The sequence below is a fragment of the Watersipora subatra genome, unplaced genomic scaffold, assembly GCF_963576615.1.
Source record: "Watersipora subatra unplaced genomic scaffold, tzWatSuba1.1 SCAFFOLD_27, whole genome shotgun sequence".
NCBI classification, from domain to species: Eukaryota; Metazoa; Bryozoa; class Gymnolaemata; order Cheilostomatida; family Watersiporidae; genus Watersipora; species Watersipora subatra.
In genome coordinates this window covers 1053317-1064996 of record NW_027045397.1, presented here as the reverse complement: position 1 = coordinate 1064996, position 11680 = coordinate 1053317, and the positions used below count along the sequence as shown (strand labels likewise).

General features: G+C 33.3%; 1 protein-coding gene across 1 annotated transcript in view; it reads right to left on the bottom strand.

Annotated features, from left to right (window-relative positions):
- Window positions 1–521: 521 nt before the first annotated feature.
- Window positions 522–11680, bottom strand: part of LOC137410439 (sacsin-like) — a 276408-nt gene continuing 265249 nt past the window's right edge. Inside the window, exons 3-5 of the mRNA XM_068095856.1 lie at window positions 2989–3152; window positions 910–1090; window positions 522–778 (exon numbers count right to left, since the gene is read on the bottom strand). Of these exons, the coding sequence (XP_067951957.1) occupies window positions 594–778; window positions 910–1090; window positions 2989–3018 (396 nt within the window). The 5' untranslated portion in view covers window positions 3019–3152 and the 3' untranslated portion in view covers window positions 522–593. The remainder of the gene's footprint in view (window positions 779–909; window positions 1091–2988; window positions 3153–11680) is intronic.

Here is an 11680-nt window from a genome sequence, read left to right as displayed (position 1 = left end):
GAATCGTCACGAACCGCCATAACACCCTACATTACAACACCGTAGAGAGCAGAGAGAAACTATTTGGCCCTTCACTATTCAGCTTTCTATTTGGAGGACACGTAACCTCAGGTTATGAGCTCTGGACATTCGCTTGCAACATCATTCTTACATTAATGGTTTTATCAACAGTCATCGGAGGAATCACAAAAGGATACTTTGTGTACAGAGCAAGGAAGAGTGCAACGGTAAACGCTTTACATGTGGAGACGGCACTGGAACTAACCGACATGCCCGAACGAGAAGACGAATCTGAAAAATAGTCCGATGATGATCCATCCGCACCACCGGAAAACTTAGAAATCGAATTATCATTAGAAGACTTAAGCAGTGCACCACCATCATATAAACCCTACGTACCCAAATACTCACGACCAGGAGCAACTGACGAAAAGCGTGAATGCTTGAGGGCATGGAATGAATACTTTTCGCAGTCATACGATATACAAACCTCGCGAAGATAACCTGAACAGGTTAATGGTGTTACCAAAGCCTCAAGAAAAGATTGTAGAAGAGCCACAATAGATGTGAAGATCAATGGATTTATCTGCACATCAGTCGTCGACGCAGAAGCTACAATAAGCCTTATCAATACAAGACTTGCTCGCGATGTTAATGTTAATGTGCACAGGAAGACGACTTTTCATAGGCAGTGGAAGGTAACAGAAAACTTTGCCTGCATAGCCATCCGACTCGGTTTCTTTCATAACTCGAGGCTGGAGTACATCTTGTCTCATATCTATGAAAATACAACAATAAAGGATCAATAGATATAAAAAGATCTTGATCTACATAACATTCTTGATAAGCTTCCTCAGCTAAAAAGAAGAAAGTAAGACCATTAAAACACGAGTGAATATAAAAACCCACACTTCTGGTCAAGAGGGACAGCCATTCCTCCTACTGGCGCTAAACCTTCATATCTGAGAGCAATCTCTAAGGCGTCCCAATCGCCCATTGAAGAAATGACCAGCCAGTGAACAGATCGGTCGAGCACTCTGTCGAACAGTCCGAGAAAATGACATACCTCTATGCTCTGCTGGTACCTCATCTGCAACACACGATTCATTCAGTACATTCTACATATTCACATATCTATATATTTTCTGGTAACATTTTATAAATATTATTTAAGAGTATGTTATACATTGTTTGATGGTAACTTGAATGCACTATAGTAGTACCAAAAATATGCTATGTTAGTATCCTGGATACACAATAATAGCTAATATTAATAACAATAACAGTAACAGCTAACAACAATAGGATACACTCTGTCTTCACCTGCCAACTCCACCTGCCAATAGCGCTATCTTAGAAACCTAAAGCCTGTTTAAACTGTTAAATACGTTTAAACGCCTTCACTTCTATATTTAATTGTTTTTACACAAAATCTTTATTGACAAAAAAAATAGCCAGGTAATGGAGCTGCTCCTACGGCGAGCAGACGAGGTCTAATAAATATGCAATGAGCCAGGCAATTGTCTGCAATGCACTTGTAGATAATTGGAATGGAGAAATATATTCAGAACACCTCTTTGCAGGTAAATCAACTGAAGATTCCATAGTATCTTTTTAATTTGCTTTCCCTAACTCTTTCGACAGTTTAAATTCAGTAATATATATCAAGAATATGGTTCAAAACATCTAACATTAGTATACACCTGCATGTTGTCTTTTTATATTGATATTCAACTTTTTCATAATGAAGCAATGCCATGTTTTGAACATTTCTTTTATTTTTAGCACCTAAGATTGTCATCTACAACAATGCTTGTGCATTACCCAGGTATGCTCTCAATCGAAATCCGGCCTTTTTCAGAGAGACAAAGTTTCTGGTATATAGATTTCACTGGCACAACCATACTGGCAAGCGGCGTATAAATATAGTCATCATAAATAGTATAACAGTATTTGGTAATATTGTTATATTACATTTTTTGCTATATTACAATATTTGCGTCATTGAGAGACGCATCTGTATTGCTGATCATGCTTGACTAATTCTGATTTCAGGATGCTGTGGTGGATATAATATAAATGCATACGACCATCTAAAAACTACAACACTCAAGTTGCAGAGCAACGGAACGCAACACTTGAGAAGCTAAAATCTTCTATAAGCTATCAGCATCAAGACAAATTCTTTCTTAGCTTACAAACATTCTTATCCTTCCGTAACATAATCCATTCACTTCAACTACGAGAGGCACTTACTAACTCTGAGTTTATTATTAAGCAGCTGATAAATGTATCTTTCCAAAAATAAACTTTGAATAAGGTGATTTGCAGTTAGAATTTATTAGTATTTTGAATGGCAATCTAAAAAGCTATTAATCTACTAGAATTTATTTTTCATCTTGCATTTTATCTCAGGGTTTGGTGTTAGCCAAATGTATAAAATTTTTTTACTTAAACCATTAGTTAATGTTTTTATTTATATTTCTTTATTTTGCTAGAAATAAAGCTGGTACCCACTTGGCATTTAATTCCTTGTTTAAAATCTGATTTTTTATGGATATGTCCGAATGCCACTGTAGGAAAACTCCATAAAACTGATTGGTAACCAAGGGGATAATACATATTAGACAAGTTCAAATCATGAAAGGAATCTTGTGAAGCTTGTTGTTTGAGTTGCTTGTCCGCAGGCAGGCAACTCTAGCAAGGTTGTTCACATGATATGAACTAATGTTAGACATTCATGCAGAAATTTTCTTGTGCGGAAATACAGTCTTTTGACCCATCAAATACCATAGAACCTTACAATAGATCAGATACTATTGAACCTTATAATATATCAGATATCATAGAACTTTACAACTGATCAAATACCATAGAACAATAGAGAAAATTCATAGCTTTCTATCAATGCTAGTTATTTTTTAATGTTTACACACAAAATTAAAATTACATTTAGTCAGGAAAAATGGAAGAACTCTAAGAACGTACCTCAAGCTGAATCATTATTTCGCAATTCATGAATTTATACTCTTGCTGATCAGAACTGCCTTCAAAACTGTCACCATCTATCGGGTGGCGATAACTGTAGATGGTGCAGGTATAGAACTTGGCATGAAAGATTACGTATAACTGACATTCCTCCTCGGCGAGCACTAAAGAAAACAGGAAAATGTGACAGTTCTATAGTGCAACAGTGTACAGCAGCTCATCAGTTTACCACCTGAAAAAAATATAACAGAACTCTTGTGTTACTAACTACTAGTAATAGAGGTTTAATAAAAGACTTTATACACTTCACCAATGATGGAGAATAACAGACTTTATACACGTCACATCTAATGGAGAACAACAGATTTTATACACAACACCAGTAATGGAGAATAACAGACTTTATACGCGTCACGAATAATGGAGAATAAAAGACTTTATACACTTCACCAATAATGGAGAATAACAGTCATTGTACACGTCACCAATAATGGAGAATAACCGACTTTATAAACTTCACCAACAATGGATAATAACAGACTTCATACACTTCACCAATAATGGAGAATTAAAGCTTTTATACACTTCACCAATGGTGGAGAATAACAGACTTGATACACTTCACCAATAATGGAGAATAACAGACTTTATACACGTTACATATAATGGAGAATAACAGACTTTATACACGTCACCAATGATGGAGAATAACATACTTTATACACGTCACCAATAATGGAGAATAACAGACTTTATACATGTCACCAACAATGGAGAATAACAGACTTTATACATGTCACCAATAATGGAGAATAACAGACTTTATACAGGTCACATATAATGGAGAATAACAGACCTTATACACAACACCAGTAATAGAGAATAACAGACTTTATACACGTCACGAATAATGGAGAATAAACGACTTTATACACTTCACCAATAATGAAGAATAACAGACGTTATACACGTCACCAATAATGGAGAATAACAGAATTTATAAACATCACCAATAATGGATAATAACAAACTTCATACACTTCACCAATAATGGAGAATAAAAGACTTGATACACTTCACCAATGATGGAGATTAACAGACTTTATACACTTCACCAATAATGAAGAATAACAGACTTTATACACTTCACCAATAATGGAGAATAACAGACGTTATACACGTCACCAACAATGGAGAATAACATACTTTATACATGTCACCAACAATGGAGAATAACAGACTTTATACATGTCACCAATAATGGAGAATAACAGACTTTATACAGGTCACATATAATGGAGAATAACAGACCTTATACACAACACCAGTAATAGAGAATAACAAACTTTATACACGTCACAAATAATGGAGAATAAACGACTTTATACACTTCACCAATAATGAAGAATAACATACTTTATACACATCACCAATAATGGAGAATAACAGACTTTATACATGTCACCAACAATGGAGAATAACAGACTTTAAACATGTCACCAATAATGGAGAATAACAGACTTTATACACGTCACATATAATGGAGAATAACAGACCTTATACACAACACCAGTAATAGAGAATAACAGACTTTATACACGTCACGATTAATGGAGAATAAAAGACTTTATACACTTCACCAACAATGGAGAATAACAGATGTTATACTTGTCACCAATAATGGAAAATAACATACTTTATAAACTTCACCAATAATGGATAATAACAGACTTCATACACTTCACCAATAATGGAGAATAAAAGACTTTATACACTTCACCAATGATGGAGAATAACATACTTTATACACTTCACCACTAATGGAGAATAACAGACTTTATACATGTTACCAATAATGGAAAATAAAAGACTTTATACACTTCACCAATAATGGAGAATAACAGACTTCATACATGTCACCAATAATGGAGAATAACATATTTTATACACTTCACCAATAATGGATAATAACAGACTTTATACACTTCACCAATAATGGAGAATAACAGACTTTATACACTTCACCAATAATGGAGAATAACAGACTTAATCCACTTCACCAATAATGGAGAACAACAGACTTTATACATGTCACCAATAATGGAGAATAACAGACTTTATAAACTTCACCAGTAATGGAGAATCACAGACTTTATACACTTCATCAATAATGGAGAATAACAGACTTTATACCTGTCACCAAAAATAGAGAATAACAGACTTTATACAGGTCACCCATAATGGAGAATAACAGACTTGATACATGTCACATATAATGGAGAACAACAGATTTTATACACAACACCAGTAATGGAGAATAACAGACTTTATACGCGTCACGAATAATGGAGAAAAAAAAACTTTATACACTTCACCAATAATGGAGAATAAAAGACTTGATACACTTCACCAATGATGAAGAATAACAGACGTTATACACGTCACCAATAATGGAGAATAACAGAATTTATAAACATCACCAATAATGGATAATAACAGACTTCATACACTTCACCAATAATGGAGAATAAAAGACTTGATACACTTCACCAATGATGGAGATTAACAGACTTTATACACTTCACCAATAATGAAGAATAACAGACTTTATACACTTCACCAATAATGGAGAATAACAGACTTTATACACGTCACCAAAAATGGAGAATAACAGACTTTATACACTTCACCAATAATGGAGAATAACAGACTTTATACATGTCACCAACAATGGAGAATAAAAGACTTTATACACTTCACCAATGATGGAGATTAACAAACTTTATACACTTCACCAATAACGAAGAATAACAGACTTTATACACTTCACGAATAATGGAGGATAACAGACTTTATACACGTCACCAACAATGGAGAATAACATACTTTATACACATCACCAATAATGGAGAATAACAGACTTTATACATGTCACCAACAATGGAGAATAACAGACTTTAAACATGTCACCAATAATGGAGAATAACAGACTTTATACACGTCACATATAATGGAGAATAACAGCCCTTATACACAACACCAGTAATAGAGAATAACAGACTTTATACACGTCACGATTAATGGAGAATAAAAGACTTTATACACTTCACCAATAATGGAGAATAACAGATGTTATACTTGTCACCAATAATGGAAAATAACATACTTTATAAACTTCACCAATAATGGATAATAACAGACTTCATACACTTCACCAATAATGGAGAATAAAAGACTTTATACACTTCACCAATGATGGAGAATAACATACTTTATACACTTCACCACTAATGGAGAATAACAGACTTTATACATGTTACCAATAATGGAAAATAAAAGACTTTATACACTTCACCAATAATGGAGAATAACAGACTTCATACATGTCACCAATAATGGAGAATAACATATTTTATACACTTCACCAATAATGGATAATAACAGACTTTATACACTTCACCAATAATGGAGAATAACAGACTTTATACACTTCACCAATAATGGAGAATAACAGACTTAATCCACTTCACCAATAATGGAGAACAACAGACTTTATACATGTCACCAATAATGGAGAATAACAGACTTTATAAACTTCACCAGTAATGGAGAATCACAGACTTTATACACTTCATCAATAATGGAGAATAACAGACTTTATACCTGTCACCAATAATGGAGGATAATCGACTTTATACACTTCACCAATAAAGGAGAACAACAGACTTTATACATGTCACCAATAATTGAGAATAACAGACTTTATACACGTCACCAATAATAGAGAATAACAGACTTTATACACTTCACCAACAATGAAGAATAACATACTTTATACACGTCATCAATAATGGAAAATAACCGGCTTCATAGACGTCACCAATAATGGAGAAAAACACACTTTATACACGTCACCAATAATAGAGAATAACAGACTTTATACTCATCACCAATAATGGAGAATAACAGACTTCATACACGTCACCAATATTGGAAAACAACAGACTTTATACACTTCAATAATAATGGAGAATAACAGACTTTATACACTTCGCCAATAATGGAAAATAACAGACTTTATACACGTCACCAATAATGGAGAATAACAGACTTTATACATGTCACCAATAATGGAAAATAACAGACTTTATACATGTCAGCAATAATAGAGAATAACAGACTTTATACTCATCACCAATAATGGAGAATAACAGACTTCATACACGTCACCAATATTGGAAAACAACAGACTTTATACACTTCAATAATAATGGAGAATAACAGACTTTATACACTTCGCCAATAATGGAAAATAACAGACTTTATACACGTCACCAATAATGGAGAATAACAGACTTTATACATGTCACCAATAATGGAGAATAACAGACCTCATACATGTCAGCAATAATGGAGAATAACAGACTTTATACACTTCACCAACAATGGAGAATAACAGACTTTATACTACTCACCAATAATGGAGAATAACAGACTTTATACACTTCAGCAATGGTGAAGAATAACATACTTCATACATGTCACCACTGATGGAGAATAACAGACTTTATACATGTCACCAATAATGGAGAATTACAGACCTTATACACGTCACCAATAATGGAGAATAACAGACTTTATACACTTCACAAATAATGAAGAATAACATACTTTATACACGTCATCAATAATGGAAAATAACAGACTTCATAGACGTCACCAATAATGGAAAATAAAAGACTTTATACACTTCACCAATAATGGAGAATAACAGACTTCATACATGTCACCAATAATGGAGAATAACATATTTTATACACTTCACCAATAATGGATAATAACAGACTTTATACTACTCACCAATAATGGAGAATAACAGACTTTATACACTTCACCAATGGTGAAGAATAACATACTTCATACATGTAACCACTGATGGAGAATAACAGACTTTATACATGTCACTAATAATGGAGAATTACAGACCTTATACACGTCACCAATAATGGAGAATAACAGACTTTATAAACTTCACCAGTAATGGAGAATCACAGACTTTATACACTTCATCAATAATGGAGAATAACAGACTTTATACCTGTCACCAAAAATAGAGAATAACAGACTTTATACAGGTCACCAATAATGGAGAATAACAGACTTGATACATGTCACCAATAATGGAGAATAACAGACTTTATACACGTCGCCAATAATGAAGAATAATAGACTTCATACACTTCACCAATAATGGAGAATAACAGACTTCATACACGTCACCAATAATGGAAAATAACAGACGTTATACACTTCAATAATAATGGAGAATGAAAGACTTTATACACTTCACCAATAATGGAGAATAACAGACTTTATACTTGTCACCAATAATGGAGAATAACAGACTTTATACATGTCACCAATAATGGAGAATAACAGACCTCATACATGTCACCAATAATGGAAAATAACAGTCTATATACACTTCACCAACAATGGAAAATAACAGACTTTATACTTCTCACCAATAATGGAGAATAACAGACTTTATACACTTCACCAATGGTGAAGAATAACATACTTCATACACGTCACCACTGATGGAGAATAACAGACTTTATACATGTCACCAATAATGGAGAATAACAGACCTTATACACGTCACCAATAATGGAGAATAACAGACTTTATACACTTCACAAATAATGAAGAATAACATTCTTTATACACATCATCAATAATGGAAAATAACAGACTTCATAGACGTCACCAATAATGGAAAATGACAGACCTTATACACTTCACCAATAATGGAGAATAACAGACTTCATACATGTCACCAATAATGGAGAATAACATATTTTATACACTTCACCAATAATGGATAATAACAGACTTCATACACTTCACCAATAATGGAGAATAACAGACTCTATACACTTCTCCAATAATGGAGAATAACAGACTTAATCCACTTCACCAATAATGGAGAACAACAGACTTTATACATGTCACCAATAATTGAGAACAACAGACTTTATAAACTTCACCAGTAATGGAGAATCACAGACTTTATACACTTTACCAATAATGGAGAATAACAGACTTTATACCTGTCACCAATAATGGAGAATAACAGACTTTATACATGTCACCAATAATAGAGAATAACAGACTCTATATACTTCACCAATAATGGAGAATAACAGACTTCATACATGTCACCGATAATGGAGAATAACAGATTTTATACACTTCACCAATAATGGATAATAACAGACTTTATACACTTCACCAATAATGAAGAATGACAGACCTCATACATGTCACCAATAATGGAGAATAACAGACTTTATACACGTCACCAATAATGGAAAATAACAGACTTTATACAGGTCACCAATAATGGAGAATAACAGACTTGATAAATGTCACCAATAATGGAGAATACAAGACTTTATACACGTCACCAATAATGGAAAATAATAGACTTCATACACTTCACCAATAATGGAGCATAACAGACTTCATACACGTCACCAATAATGGAGAATAACAGACTTTATACACTTCAATAATAATGGAGAATAAAAGACTTTATACACTTCACCAATAATGGAGAATAACAGACTTTATACATGTCACCAATAAAGGAGAATAACAGACCTCATACATGTCACCAATAAAGGAGAATAACAGACTTCATACACTTCACCAACAAGGGAGAATAACAGACTTTATACTTCTCACCAATAATGGAGAATAACAGACTTTATACACTTCACCAATGGTGAAGAATAACATACTTCATACACGTCACCACTGATGGAGAATAACAGACTTTATACATGTCACCAATAATGGAGAATAACAAACCTTATACACGTCACCAATAATAGAGAATAACAGACTTTATACAGGTCACCAATAATGGAGAATAACAGACTTGATACATGTCCCCAATAATGGAGAATAACAGACTTTATACACGTCACCAATAATGGAGAATAATAGACTTCATACACTTCACCAATAATGGAGAATAACAGACTTCATACACAACACCAATAATGGAGAATAACAGACTTTATACACTTCAATAAAAATGGAGAATAACAGACGTGATACACTTCACCAATAAAGGAGAATAACAGACCTTATACACGTCAACAATAATGGAGAATAACAGACTTTATACCTGTCACCAATAATGGAGAATAACAGACTTTATACACTTCACCAATGGTGAAGAATAACATACTTTATACACGTCAGCACTGATGGAGAATAACAGACTTTATACATGTCACCAATAATGAAGAAAAACAGACTTTATACACGTCGCCAATAATGGAGAATAACAGACTTTATACACTTCACCAATAATGGAGAATAACAGACTTCATACACGTCACCAATAAAGGAGAATAACACACTTTATACACGTCACCAATAATAGAGAATAACAGACTTTATACACTTCACCAATAATGGAGAATAACAGATTTTATACACTTCACCAGTAATGGAGAATCGCAGACTTTATACACTTCACCAATAATGGAGAATAACAGACTTTATATATGTCACCAATAATAGAGAATAACAGACTTTATACAGGTCACCAAAAATGGAGAATAACAGATTTTATACACGTCACCAATAATGGAGAATAACAGACCTTATACATGTCACCAATAAAGGAGAATAACACACTTTATACACGTCACCAATAATAGAGAACAACAGACTTTATACATGTAACCAATAATGGAGAATAACAGACTTTATAATCTTCACCAGTAATGGAGAATCACAGACTTTATACACTTTACCAATAATGAAGAATAACATACTTTATACACGTCATCAATAATGGAAAATAATAGGCTTCATAGACGTCACCAATAATGGAGAAAAACACACTTTATACACGTCACCAATAATAGAGAATAACAGACTTTATACTCATCACCAATAATGGAGAATAACAGACTTTATACACGTCACCAAAAATGGAGAATAACAGACTTTATACACTTCACCAATAATGGAGAATAACAGACTTTATACACTTCACCAATAATGGAGAATAACAGACTTCATACATGTCACCAATAATGGAGAATAACAGATTTTATACACTTCACCAATAGTGGATAATAACAGACTTCATACACTTCACCAATAATAGAGAATAACAGACTTTATACACTTCACCAATAATGGAGAATAACAGACTTAATCCACTTCACCAATAATGGAGAATAACAGACCTTATACATGTCACCAATAATGGAGGATAACCGACTTTATACACTTCACCAATAAAGGAGAACAACAGACTTTATACATGTCACCAATAATGGAGAATAACAGACTTTATGCACGTCACCAATAATAGAGAATAACAGACTTTATACACTTCACCAACAATGAAGAATAACATACTTTATACACTTCACCAATAATGGAGAATAACAGACTTTATACCTGTCAACAATAATAGAGAATAACAGACTTTATACGGGTCACCAATAATGGAGAACAACAGACTTCATACATGTCACCAATAATGGAGAATAACAGACTTTATACACTTCAATAATAATGGAGAATAAAAGACTTTATACACTTCACCAATAATGGAGAATAACAGACTTCATACTTGTCACCAATAGTGGAGAATAAC